The sequence below is a fragment of the Thamnophis elegans genome, chromosome 7 (assembly GCF_009769535.1).
Source record: "Thamnophis elegans isolate rThaEle1 chromosome 7, rThaEle1.pri, whole genome shotgun sequence".
NCBI classification, from domain to species: Eukaryota; Metazoa; Chordata; class Lepidosauria; order Squamata; family Colubridae; genus Thamnophis; species Thamnophis elegans.
In genome coordinates this window covers 30,448,133-30,462,622 of record NC_045547.1, presented here as the reverse complement: position 1 = coordinate 30,462,622, position 14,490 = coordinate 30,448,133, and the positions used below count along the sequence as shown (strand labels likewise).

General features: G+C 39.8%; 2 protein-coding genes across 2 annotated transcripts in view; one reads left to right on the top strand and one right to left on the bottom strand.

Moving 5' to 3' along the window:
• The window catches only part of SOX10 (SRY-box transcription factor 10), a 23,963-nt gene extending 20,973 nt beyond the window's left edge, over positions 1 to 2,990 (top strand). The window contains exon 4 of the mRNA XM_032221374.1: positions 114 to 2,990. Coding sequence (XP_032077265.1) covers positions 114 to 823 — 710 coding nt within the window. The 3' untranslated portion in view covers positions 824 to 2,990. The remainder of the gene's footprint in view (positions 1 to 113) is intronic.
• POLR2F (RNA polymerase II subunit F) overlaps positions 1 to 14,487 on the bottom strand; it is a 14,639-nt gene extending 152 nt beyond the window's left edge. The window contains 6 exon segments of the mRNA XM_032221376.1: positions 4,280 to 7,426; positions 9,360 to 9,417; positions 9,420 to 9,430; positions 11,266 to 11,396; positions 12,221 to 12,290; positions 14,286 to 14,487. Coding sequence (XP_032077267.1) covers positions 7,336 to 7,426; positions 9,360 to 9,417; positions 9,420 to 9,430; positions 11,266 to 11,396; positions 12,221 to 12,290; positions 14,286 to 14,305 — 381 coding nt within the window. The 5' untranslated portion in view covers positions 14,306 to 14,487 and the 3' untranslated portion in view covers positions 4,280 to 7,335.
• Positions 14,488 to 14,490: the final 3 nt, after the last annotated feature.

Below are 14,490 nucleotides of genomic sequence, written 5' to 3'. Positions count from 1 at the left end.
GACTCAAACTCCGGTAACCTGGAAAGGATCCAATCCAAATATAATGTTGCTATGAAAGTTATATTTGTAATAACTGAGCAGTTTACACACACTCTGTGATGTCAACCTTACAGGTCAGAGCCATGGTCCTCCCACTCCACCAACTACACCTAAGACGGAGCTCCAGACGGGTAAGGCTGACTCCAAACGGGATGGGCGTTCCCTTGGGGAAGGAGGAAAACCTCACATCGACTTTGGCAACGTGGATATCGGGGAGATCAGCCACGAAGTGATGTCCAATATGGAGCCCTTTGATGTCAACGAGTTTGATCAATATCTTCCACCAAATGGACACGCTGCTCACCCAGGCCATGTGGGGGGTTATGCCACAGCTGCTGGTTACGGCCTTGGTAGTGCCCTGGCTGCAGCCAGTGGACACTCTGCCTGGATCTCCAAGCAGCATGGGGTCTCTTTGTCTGCTGCCGCATCCTCAGTGGTAGATTCGAAGACACAAGTAAAAACAGAGGGTTCTACTCCTGGGGGTCATTATACTGACCAGCCCTCCACTTCCCAGTTAGCTTACACATCACTCAGTCTGCCCCATTATGGCTCAGCTTTTCCATCTATATCCAGGCCCCAGTTTGACTATCCTGATCACCAACCTTCAGGACCCTATTACAGCCACTCTAGTCAGGCTTCTGGCCTCTACTCAGCCTTCTCATATATGGGGCCCTCTCAGCGTCCTCTGTACACTGCCATCTCTGACCCAGCCCCTTCCGTGCCACAGTCCCACAGTCCCACACACTGGGAACAGCCTGTGTATACAACTCTCTCAAGACCCTAGGGAATGGGGAGCAGTGACCAAAGCAGCAGCGAAAAGGCTCCAAAGAATCAGCCCCAGAAGATGAGCCTCCAAGTTCCAAGGTCTTTTGGTGTCATCCATTCGCCAGAATCCACAGAATATCCAGGGATGTCTATCATGACCACAGTTATCGATGGCTCACCTGGCTGGAGGAAGGTTCCCAACCACCACCCCTACTCCCAGTCCCTGAGTGGCTTTCAAGATCCCATAGGCCTTCTAAAGGAGGGTGATTCTAGGCATGGAGCAACAAGTCATGGTTGGTTTTTGTAAGGCAGATTGAGGGTTTAAATAATTACAGGAAGAATAAAATTGAGAGATAATTCCTCCCTTCTCTTCCCCCATCCTCAACTGCCCAAACACTCCGTCTGACATTTTAAGAAAGAAACCAATAACCATAACTTTGCCACAGTCTATTGGGAAATTATGGCTAGAGCTGGGCATGCTGTGGTGGATATGTTACAGAAGAAATGCAGTGATGCAGCTGCTGTGGACAGAGCTCTAGGACATTCGTGCTTCAGAGTTGCACATGCATGAAATTTAGTTCTCCATTGGAAGACCACCCTGTGCTTGCTTTTCCTGTTGTACTTGGCATCTCAGTTTCCGCCTATCTATTCCATCACCTCTCTGCTGCCTGGCTCTCTTAAGACTTAACTACACAGTACATTGGACTCAGGAACTGTATTATATGATCTGGCCACCTTTGCATGTAAGCGAATCCATGGGGGCACACCTGCTGGTCCCTCGACCATAAATGGCAAAACAGACTGAAATGTCGTCCTTGGTAATGAACGTTTTGTATTCCTAGTCTGTTCCCAGTACTTCATGGTTCCCTTCTAACTCTCCCAACTATCCTTCTAATAGTCAAAAAGATATCCTGCCAAAGCCAATGTTTTTTCTTCTGGCACGCTTATGAATGTGCGTTTCCATGTATGAGTGTGTATATGTGGATGTAGGGAAATTGGGGAAAGACAGCAACTCAGTATGGTTTTTTCCTACATGCTTAATTAGAGAACAAAATTACTGTTATCATTTCATGAAACATCTCAAGATGTTTGGGTGCTTGAGGCAAATGTTCCAATAGTATCCAGGAATGGTAACAAGATAGTAAAAATATTAGCTGATCCTTTGCTGCCCTTCAATCATTCACAAAATCGGCTATGAATGGAGGACTGTGTTACCATGCCTTTTGGTCACAATGTAAAAGCATGAAAACATCAATGCACTAGAAACAACAGATGCTATGCAACACAAGTACATGAGAAAAGGCCATTACTGGCTGCAGCAGTGTTTCTCAACCTTAGCAACGTGAAGCTACATGGACTTCAATTCCCAGAATTCTCCAGCCAGAATCTTCAAGTTGTCAAGGCTGAGAAATACTGGGCTCTAGTATTGTATGTTAACGCTACGTTTTGTTCTTCCCAACACCTTTAGACTGAGACAGCTGAGGCTTGCCTGCCCCAAGTTACGAACTTATATATGCTTATTTCCATGTTCAGCTATGGATAATTATCTTTTCTCTATGGTATTTGAAAAGAACATGTAGTATGGCTGTATCTCTTATAATCTATTAACTGCTATGCACCCTTATTTATGCAAGTAGCACATCTTTTCCTGTCCCCAATGCTACAAACTTAAGTTGTCCTAGCATCATTAACTTTGCATCAAATGTATGGAGTAATAAACTTAAAATGTTTTAGCTATGTATGTCAATGTGTGTTTCCTATTTTGATCTATGCTCTGCCTCATATCCCTCCAAACTGGCTGAGAAGAGAGAGAGAAAAACATATAGCCTGCTTGTCCATAGATTTCTCCCTGTGTATTGTTAACAGATCAACCTGTCTTTTCACACCTAGTCAGAACTAAAATTCCCACTTTTTTCACCCAGCAATGGACCAGATGAGGATTGTTGGTCTTTCCAGTTAAACATTCCAAGCATACTTTTTACTATATTTTTCTAGCTCCATGGTTGTCTGTTAAACCCAATTGGGATGGTCACAAGTATCTTGTCATCTTTTCTAGCTCTTTCACTACATTTGCTATTCTAAAGTCAGCTGACTCTGAATATGGGGTAACATCTTTAATTTCCAAGGATAACTGTAATTGATAAGTTTATTCTACAGTATGTAATCCTTTGGGGTTCCACCACAAAACCGCGTCTGACTAAACCGCGTCGCTGACGTCATCAACAGGGCGACAACAGCGCGGAGACAGAAGCACGCTGTAAACCCTAAACCTAAAATTAACACCTAAACCTAAACCTAACCCCCTAAACCTAATCCTAAACCTAACCCTAACCTAAACCCTTAACCTAACCCTTAACCTAACCCTAAACCTAATCCTAACCCTTAACCTAACCCTAACCCTAACCCTTAACTTAATCCTAAACCTAACCCTAACCCTTAACCTAACCCTAAAGCTAACCCTAAACCTAATCCTTACCTTAAGTTGAATCGGCTTGCTTTCAAAGCGCTATTTAAAGCGCCCTTCTTTCTCTGCGCTGGCTGTTGTCACCCTGTTGATGACGTCAGTGACGCGGTTTAATCGGGCGCAATTTAGTCGAGCGCGGTTTTGACGGGTCACGATCCTTTGGTAGCATACATTCTATAAATCAACTGCATCACATTAATGAGAGGTCCTTTTTGTGATGCATCCAAACAGGTTGACTGCATAATTTTAAATTCTAAATATGGTATATGTTTTGAAGTGAGATTAGAATAATATTATTCTAATTCAATTTATCCATCCAGTTCACCATCCCACTTGATTTGCAATGCTTTACTTGAGAGAAAGTATGTGCCTTCTTCATCAGGCAGCAAAAAATATATATTTCTACCACTACATATGCCATTTCTATTGGGAATTACAAAAATGGACTTTCAAGATTCCCATCCCTGAAACCAACTGATCCTTCCTGATTTCTCAGGTAGGTACTTAACAATCAGGAGGAACAAATTCCTACTTTCGTCCACTCCTTCAACTTTCATTCCACAAGATTCCTAAGATTATGAAGAAATTATACATTTTTCAGCCTGAAGTATCATACCAAAACCAAAAGGTTGCAATGTCAGAAAAAGGAGATATGTAGCCAAGATGGTACTTAAAATTCAGAAACTGCCATATTTTGCATACCAGGATAACTTTTGACTTATTCTGTGGGGGAGCGAATGAAAAATGTAATGGTGGGTGGGTTGTGCATTCGGCTTGACATTTTCTCCTTTGACTCTGGTGGAAATCTTTGGCTCTAGGCCTCTGTTTAAATGCCTGGCCAAATGCTTTAAATTCCCAAAAATTGGCAACTTGTGCTCTATATTTGGCCATGGCACTAGTTTTTTAACCAAATGACTCAATGATCACTAAGCAATCTGAGTTGAACTTTCCTAGGTAAAGGAGAATAACAAGAGGAGGTTAATAGGAAAGTGATAAGATCAATGCAATTACCTTTCTTCAGCGGACCAATGAATCCACAAGATGTACCTCATTTTAGATCAGAATAGCCATAGTTTCTTTCTTCACGCCTCTTACTACAAATCCTAGAAGCATAGAATCAGAATTGGAAGAGGGTGCATGGGCTCTCTAAGTCCAACCTCCTGTGAAGGAATCCAAATTAAAGCATTCTAGTCAGATGGTTTTCAGTCCTAATTTGAATATATTCAGTGAAGAGCAGTACACCTTCTCTAGATAGCATGTTTCATTGTTGAACTGTTCTTATTGATAGATAAGGCATCTGTCTTTCTATAACTTAAACTCATTATTGTGTCTTGCATTCTGGAATGAGAAAACTTCATCTATATGGACATTTTTATATCCAATAAAACATAGTTAAAACTGGAAATATATGACCTATTGCAGTAGGGAGATTGCCACAACTAAAGGAACCACACACAAGGAACAAAAGCAAATCTTTCCAGATTATTTCAAGGGCTTCCTATGCGCATCTTCAGAAGGAAAGCTGATTAAGAGGAAGTGATGTGCTTTCTTAGCCAATAAATTGCAGGAGTTAATGCCAATTGCCCTGTTTCTGTCTTAAGAACAAAAGTAGGATCCGGCATTTACCAGCTTCCATGCTGGGCACAAAAGGACTGTACATTCCCCTGCCAGTCTGGTGGGAGGTGGCCTAGAGCCTTTTGCTATCCTTTTAATTGTATCTGATGTAGATGCAAGGGTTGAGGAAGGGGGATGGGGGATGGGGAAGGGAGAGTATTAAAACAAAGAAGCTTTTTTTTTTTTAAAAGAGGACCAGGAGAACAACTCCTGCGCTCCATTGTGGACGCCAAAACGATCACACAAAGACACATTTCATTACTGAAATTTCATCACACAAACGTGATTAAACGCCAGAGGGAGTCGGGACGCCAAGGAGATTTGTAAGTTATAACAACTCTGCAAATTAACCTATTATTGGTATAGCTGCTGTGAGCAAACGCAACACATTCCTTATGGCTTCAGTGCCTTTGTCTGTTGACAGTTGTTGCATTCTATTCACTTCCATTTCACATTATTTCTGAAACTACTCCCTTAAAAAACTATTTCCAAATATAAATTTCATTTGCATATTTGTGTTTGTGTATAAATGAAATTGGGTGGAGGGGAGGGAGAGAATAGGTAACTTGAAGTCCTAGGACTGTCTATAGCCTTTGCCCCAATTTCACAAGCTCCCTGGAAAAACATCTCACATCCAGGGCAAGTCCGATGTACCCCTCCAGTAGCAACTCCCGGGCATAAAGTAGAATAATAAAAGAATTTTGCCATAGTAGGAGGAAATCTGGATATTCCAGCAGGAATCTTTCTTCAGAGTCTGGTTAGCTTTAGTTTCTCTCCCAAAACCCTACATCTGAAACAAAGGTACACAGGATTGAATGTTGCATACAAAAATCAAGAGCTGTATTTTAAAAAAAGAACTTGCATTCAAAGAAATTACACTTAAGAAAGTATGCATTAAGTTTGCATCAAGAGCCAAAAGCAAGGCAAATATCTTAAGCAAACCTTTTTGGACTACATGCATTACATATGTATAACTTATAGCAGCGGTCCCCAACTTTTCCGGCTCTGCTGACTGGCGGTGTCAGTGTCGGAAGGGGGATGGTTTTGCTCGTGTGCCCGCTGCTTACACAAAACGGAGCTCTGCCTGCTCATCCATCGCTTGCACAGCTCAGTTCCCAATGGACCATGGGTTTGTTGGGACCTCTGACTTATAGGAATGAGGTTTACAAAGCCTTTGTAGATTATGTTAAAATATCCTTACAGTCCATCGGGGTGTTGGACTGAGGATTGATTGGAGATTGTGACTCGGGGGGGGGGGGGGTGGTTCAAACTTTTGTTTTTATTGGGTGTAATTCTGGATCCGGTTTCAGAGTCGGAATTACACCGAGTCCTTGCCAATTTAATGTGTGCCCATTAAAATGGATTTGAAAAGGATGGATGCCTTGGACTTCATTTTCCAGAACATGCTAGTTGGAGGCTTGACACAATGCTGACAATACATTAGTTCTAGAAAGCTCCAAAAAAAGAGTGTTTGTTGCAAAAAGTAAAGATTTCTTAGAAGCATAAGTTTTTTCTCATTGCAAAAGTACTTTTAAAATATTATCTTTGACCATTTGGGTGGCACAGTGGATTTGGAGTTTTGTTTTGCAATACAGTTTGCTTATTTACCTAAGTTTAAAAGTTATTTTCCTGATATTTTAGGGATCGTGTAATTCTTCTCAATATGAGCATGCACTTACAGTCAGACTAATACCAGACAGGGTGGGAAAGAAATGTACTGAGACATAGGTACCATAAAGCATAGATTACAGATGTCAAGCTGACTCTCGCTAGATAGCTCATCAAGGCAACTATGCTTTTTTGCTGTAGAACAGCCCACTGTAAGGGGATCCTGTTGATTGATAAGAAGTCAGGGCAGGAAAAGGAACAATGGGAGATTTGATGAGAGTTGCTCTGTGATACTCCTGAGAAGCCCAGAGAACCAGCCTTGATCAGAGGGGAAATTGGGGGTTTCCAAGGCAACTTGTTCCCAGGCACAAAGGCATGTCTGTTTGGTAGCAAGCAACAGAAATGCCTCGTCTACTACAGGCCCCTGGAAAAAAGCGTAGGTCGAAGGCAAAGGGGTCTTTCAGTTGTCTTAAAGGGCATCTGGAAGTTTGGCAGCTGCAAGATCACTTTAAAATCACTTGCGCATAGCACGATGATTAGATACAACACTGAGGAAGCTTCTCCTGCACCATCTTTCTAGTTTGCATTTATAGCATTGAAAGGCAGCAAGTTGGTTTGTCAAAAACAACAACAGAATTAACCTACTGGGTCTTCAAGACAATGTAAGACTGAGCTATAAAAGCACTAAAAAGAAAAAAGAAAGAGAGCAAGACAGGCAGGCTGCTGGTTTTCTTTAGCATTATTTATGTAAAAAGGAAACATCCAAGACATTTGTAGGGGGATTTTGTATTTATTTACACAATATATATATATATATATCCATAAAGATGGAGCACGGAAGAGATTTAATCTGTGATAATTAGTTCATCTACACCCCAGTCTTCATAACTTCCATCCGGCAGGTACCTGCGGATAATTATAGGAATCTTCCGCGCTCTGGAGGAAAGAAAGAGACATTCATAGTCAAGGACACTAAATCATTGGTATTCAGCGAGACTCCAGTAATGTAATAAAACATTTGAAAGCCTCCAAACCCAAATCAAAAAATTCACTAATAGAAAATCATTAACTGTTCCTTCCCACATCTTAAAAATAACCAGGAAGTAATCTGAACTTCTGAAGGACTTCTGAATCTGAATTTTCCAAAGAACGTTCCTAAGAGACAGGGAGACAACTGCACTATAGAAAGAGCAAACTGGGATCACATAAATGACCCTTCTAATATGCTTTAATTGCATATAAAGTGTTCATATAGTGTAATGAAAGGATGCAGTGGCTCTCAGTGGCTAAGACGCTGAACTTATCGATTGAAGGTCGGCAGTTCGAATCCCTAGCGCCGTTTAACAGAGTGAACTCCCGTTACTTGTCCCAACTTCTGCCAACCGAGTAGTTCAAAAGCATGTAAAAAATGCAAGTAGAAAAATAAAGACCACTTTGGTGGGAAGGTAACAGCATTCCGTGCACCTTCGGCGTTTAGTCATGCCAGCCATATGATCACAAAGATGTCTTCGGACAGTGCTGGCTCTTTGGCTTTGAAACCGAGATGAGCACTGCTTGCTAGAGTCGGGAATGACTAGCACATATGTGTAAGGGAAACCTTTACCTTTATAGTGTAATGTCATAAACCAAACAAATGCTCTGAGTTTTAAACTATTAAAAAACGTTTGGCAAACTAAACAATTTGGAACCTAAAGAAATTTAAATCCAGTCTAATCTAAATAAGACTTTTTAGGTCAACAATATAATTAGCCAGCCTGGAATTTGTCTAGGGCATCAGGTTGATAATCTTGCAATATGTGAAAGTAAAAGCAGAAAACTATTTTTTTAAAGTTGCAGGAGTTCAACAGAATGGTTCTGAAGCCATAATCAGAATAGAATTTTTCAGGGAAATTCTCACATTATGAGTTTGCATTGGGGTACCAATTACAGCTTCATATAATTCAAGTAAACATTAAAACAAGTTTAGTTACATTAATGTTTGGGTTTACAAACTTCTATAAAATATACAAATCTTGCATTATGTACACAATGTGAGCCAAATACGAAGAAAGAAAAAAGTACCCTTTTGTATTTCTTTCTATAATGGGAACTCATGAATCTCAACCACGTTATAACAGGAGTAGAGTTTACTGTCACTTTTTCAGTTTCTACATAATTAAAATCTGACATTATAGTTCTCTAACGATGCTTATAAAAAAAAAAGAGAAACCAAATTATTACCTATTTAAACCCTGAATCTCAAAATAATAGTCTGAAACATTTAAATGCTATGAAAAGGAAAATCTTCTACTGTGATGATACTTCTATGGAAAACAAAAACCAAAGATGGCAGGGACTAAATCATAAACTATTTTAATGCCTTTAATTAATTCACCTGGGAAAACTATGGTACTGAAAATGTGTCAAAAATAAATTATAAAAACTATTAGTATTTTATAATTAGTGTTATATTACTTAGGTAATAGGCACCTACAAAATGTAACAGTCTATGTAAGTGTTTCTTGTTGGACAACAGAAATTAATTCAAATATTTTATATGTGCATAAAATCTCTCCTCTCCCCAATAATTGCCTCTTTGTCATAAGTTGTAGGACAAACATATGTAGTAATAAATATTTACTATATATAGAGCTTCCTCTCATCATGTCCTAAAAATCATGGTTTTAAATTGTATGTGAACCAATACATGTAGGCAAGATTTCAGGCTGCAGAAAATTCTCTTGACCTTAAGGACAACTAGAAGAACAGGAAGAGTGAAACTAGCATGTTCACCATCCAACCCCTCCTGCCTTAGAGCAGAATGTTCAAATGTAATTAGAGAAGGAACAGTTTATGCACACCTGCACATGGATAAAACTTCTCAACTTACTTCAGTTCTTTCATTGCAATCAGCAAGGGGATCTCTTTCTCCTTCAGCTCTACCATACTGGGGCACACATCCTGGTGGGGGGAAAGATTTAAGAACTTTTACTGCAACAGGAGTAAGCAGTGGATATTAAAAGTTATCAAGTTAGATGAGAATATGATATACCATTTGTTTCCTGTCAAACTTGTAATTTGCCTGGAGATTTTACTCTTGAGACGCTATGCTATAATCTCTGTTTTCTGACATTTAAAGATTTTCATTTTAGAGCTGGGTGTGTGTGTATTTTCGAGTCAGTCCTTCTTGGAAAGGGTTTCAGAAGTAGTTTGCCACTGCCTGCTTCCTAGGGCTGAGAGAAAGTGGTCCAATTTCTAGCCTTAACCACGAACTGATCTTTGTTATTGTTTGGCTATACGTCAATAATAAAATGTTCAAATGAAGTTATACTTTAAATTGCATTCAGAAGTATGTGGGGGTAGGGGAGATGGGGTTGCTATTTTGGCATAAAACAAAATAAAATACAAAAATAAAAGTAGATTACATTCTCACACATGGGCATTATTGTTATTCACCTCTAGCAACTAATCTCATTGGCTTAGCAAAATAACTGCCTACCACGTGATTTCTACTGAAATAAAGAATAACCAGCCACTAGTCCTCACTTACTGACTAAAATTGGGACCAGCTACTCCATCAGTAAGTGACATAGTTGCAAAATGAAACTTCATGTAACCATACAGAGTTCATCAGTTCTGGATATGGTCATTAACAAATCACCCATGGCCATTAAGTGAGATGTCACATGACGGCAACTTGCAACTTACTGCCAGCTTCTCTTGATTTTATGGAAGCCAGCCATGAAGGTGGCAAATGTCAATCATGTGGCCAGAAGATGACAAACATTATAAATGTAAACTGATTGTTAAGCATCCAAACTGCAATCACATGATTGCAAGGACACTGTGACATACGTTTGAGAACTGGTCACAAATCTACTTTTTCAGTGTCATCATAATTTTGAATGTTTACTGATAAATGAGGACAACCTGTAAAGTTTTGGCTTGTTAAACCTCCGGAAAGATGCTTCAAATAAGCTCAAGAGCACTACATTCCTTCAAGGAGCAATATTGAGAACATATTGGATAATGAAATATCTATCCGTCTTTAGTGGCTAATTCTTCTAAACATTTCGTTTTCCACAAAAAAAGTAAATATATCCTGCCTAGCACCTTCAGAATGGGGAAAATATTTAATCTGAAAGACATTGTGTAACCCACCCACCCCCCCAAAAATACAATCTTATTTGGACCTCTGTTTTTAGTTGCTCATCTTAAAGTTCCCTTGGGAGAGGAGTGGTGTGGTGGCCTAGGGGTGGAGCCCTTGCCTCACAATCAGGAGGCTGTGAGTTTGATCCTAGATAAAGACAGATATTTCTCTTTCCGGGGACAATGAGAATATATCTGCTGAACAAAACTCTGCATTGGCAACAGGAAGTGCATCCGGCCAGTCAACACTCTGCTAGTTCCATTCAGTTGCCCAGATTCCACCCAGCAAGGGATCATGGGGTTATTAAAGAATGATGATATGATGATGATGATGATGATCTTAAAGTTCTCTACTACTCTTATTGCCCAATTCGTGAATGAGGAATAGAATATTCTGCTAGCAGCCTTCGCCTCCCATTATTCATACATATCTCTGTATGAATTCTGAAATCCATGTACATTCCCGTAATATATTCAGAATGAATGTCCTATTTTTAATGATATCTTACTAATAATTTAAATGCATGCTCTGCCAAAGAGCTATGGCAAAGTAGAATTATACTTTTCCAGCTGAAAGCTGGAAAAACCTTCAAACAATAATTAGTATAAAAAGACAGATAACTAAATAAATGTATATCTATATTTACGCTATCTGTAGGGCACGGGTGCCAAGAACTCTGGCCCGCTCATATTTGGTCATGTAAGGAGTAGTGATCCGCTTCTGATTTGCTTGTTGTCGCTCTCCAGATGGCAAGATTTCCACATTTTCCTGACCTTCCTATGGGATAATACAAAGCAAATATAAACACACACAGGTGTATGCCCTGTCATCTGAGCAGTCATGCAACTGAAACTGAGAATATGAATGGAAATATTAAATAAGGTTCTATGACAAGAATGTTATTAGTAAAGGTACCTAATACATGATGATAAAATGTACAACAGACATTAACATGAATTCATATATTTTAACCCATTTCTAAAGTTCACATTTTACCACTTAAGCATTGGGGCTTTACAGATCTAGGTTACCAGTATAAATTTATATCCTATTCATTGTCCTTAGCTTCTATACAAAGAACAAAATATATGCTTTGGGTAAAACAATATGGAACAGACTTTGATGGACATAAGAGAGTACTATGCAAAAATGTTCAAGATTCTATTATTCTGCCTTATTATGATAAAGAATATTCCTAGAATCCAGTTTCTTGACCTGGCCTATCTCAAAGGACTGACATAATTCTTGAAAATTTATCCAAGTTTTTCTCTATCTCATCCTATACTAAACAAAATCAATGGGAGGTTATTTTGAGTTTGTTTCTCATGCTTCGCTCTAAAGTCCCTCTATAGTTTGATCCTTCTTTCTCCTCTTAAGTGGCCCTTTCATAAGTTCCCTAAAATCAATTCTATATTCCTTTATACCCTAATAATTCAGAAATACAGCCTTCCAAAAGTATTCATTTTGCCAGCTAAGAATGACATAAATTGAAGTCTAATATATCTAGAAGTTATTTCACTCATAAAATATACATCTTCCTATTTCAAATCATTCACCAGATTGAAGGCTATTTTAATATATCACAAGCTAAAGTCACTTACCTCCTCAACATTTTCTAGATCATCAAGTCCTTCATCTTCTTCCACATCATCAAAATCATCTCCATCAAAACTAACAGAAGAAATGTATTAATATTTTATGGACAATTCTCTAGCAAAACCCTAAAGTATGTTTCTACAAGCACTACAAGCTAAATGTCACAACTGCTGTCAACACCTCAATTAGCTGTTGACAAAAACAACGTAGGACTGGACTTGATTCATATTTGGAAGGAAGATCACTAGGAAATCCCAGGTTTATAGTTCAGGCTGTGAATAGATCACAGAGAAGTCAGAAAGGGAACATTTTGTTTTTAGACTGGAGAAAATTAACCTGATCTTCTTTCAAATTCTGTGGCACAAGCCAGAAAAAAGAAATATTTTTGAACTTTTAAAAGTCACTAAATCAATATGCATAGTTTTAAGGAATTTAGAGTCAAATCATACATGAGTCAGGGACAACCCATTGGCATGACTGTTGGCTATTTAACATATTGTACATAATGTAGAAAATGCTTTTATTCTCAATTCTGTCCATCAGGTCAGGATAAACTGTTTGAGCAAAAATTATACACTTAATTAAAATACACCTATTAGTATATTTTTTAAAAAGTCCAATTTGGCTAGTTGTATGCCAATCCTCTTTGAAAGGTGATTAACACTAAAGAAGAACAAACAAAGTAATAAACAAAGGATTTTTTGACTTTAACTGTACTTCAAACTGCCACATCTGAAGGGTGCATACTAAAAATGTGGATCATTTAGCCTTTCAGAATAAAGCATGCTAGACTAGACAGAGCTTTAGTCGGATCCGTGTGTGTTTGTGTGTGTGTGTGTGTGCATGTGCGTGCAAATGTATATGTGGGTGGGGAGACACTGTAATTACTCTCCACTTTCAGTGATGAACAGAGAGACTATGCCATGCCAGTTAAAAATATTTTTGGAAAAATCAGTATGGTACAATTATCTGAGTGAGCCTAGCTCGGCCTTGGATTCAAATTTTATCCTTAACCATGAGACCCAACTCATTATCACTTGGGACTGTTTCAACAATGAAAGTGGGATACACCTTTTAATAACAATGCTATTTTATTAACAAACTCAACATTAAGAAAACTAAGATCATGCATCCAGCACTCTCAATTCTGGAAAATAGATGGGGAAGAAATGGATATAGTGACCGATTTTATTTTCCTGGGCTCCAGATCACCACAGATGGGGATTGCAGCCAAGAAATTAAAAGATGCTTGCTCCTGGGGAGGAAAGCTATGGCAAATCTAGACAGCATACTAAAAAGCAGAGACATCACCCTGACAACAAAAGTATAGTCAAGGCTATGGTTTTCCCAGTTGCAATGTATGGTTGTGAAAGTTGGACCATAAGAAAAGCTGAGTTCCAAAGAATTGAGGCCTTTGAATTATGGTGCTGGAGAAGGACTCCTGTGAGTCCCTGGATGCAAGGCAATCAAACCAGTCAGCTAGAGGAGATCAACCCTGGCTGCTCTTTAGAAGGCCAGAACCTAAAGATGAAGCTCAAATACTTTGGCCACCTAATGAGAAGGACGGACTCACTGGAGAAGAACCTACTGTGGGAAAGCTGAGGGCAAAAGAAGAAGGGGACAGACAGAGAATGAGGTGGCTGGATGGAGTCACTGAAGCAGTCGGCATGAGCTTAAACGGACTCCAGAGGATGGTAGAGGACAGGAGAGGCCTGGAGGAACGTTGTCCATGGGGTCGCGAAGGGTGGACACGGACTTCGCAACTAACAACAAATTGTTATTAACATTAACATGTGGTAATATTAAATCATAGCAATATGGGGGGGGGGGGGGAATCAATAGCTGAAAACACATTCTTCTTTAAGTCACGAAATTGAAGTGACCCAGGGCAGCGTCTCACCCGCTCGAGTTTTATAAAGCAGTTCCAGGAGGCTCTTTTCCCAACTGCAGGCTAAGCGAGCCTTCCTTCCACCCTGGACCGGCTCTGGAAATGAGAAGCAGCCCCAACACCCCGGAGACGCCAAACTGGGGCAAGAGATTAGAAGATGCATTTCGTATTCACGCGCTTACTTATCCTCGTTGTCCGACATGTTGAGGCCTTCCCTCGTTCAGCGCAGACCCTCGCGGTGTCAATTCCCACCACCAACCGAGCGGCCTGGTGGGAGACGCGAAGAGCCCCGAGAAAACCGCCACCGGCAAGGAAGGAAAAAGAAAAAGATAATAAATCCACGCGCTTCCCGTCGAAGAGCACGCAGAGTGCGAACACTTCCGGGGT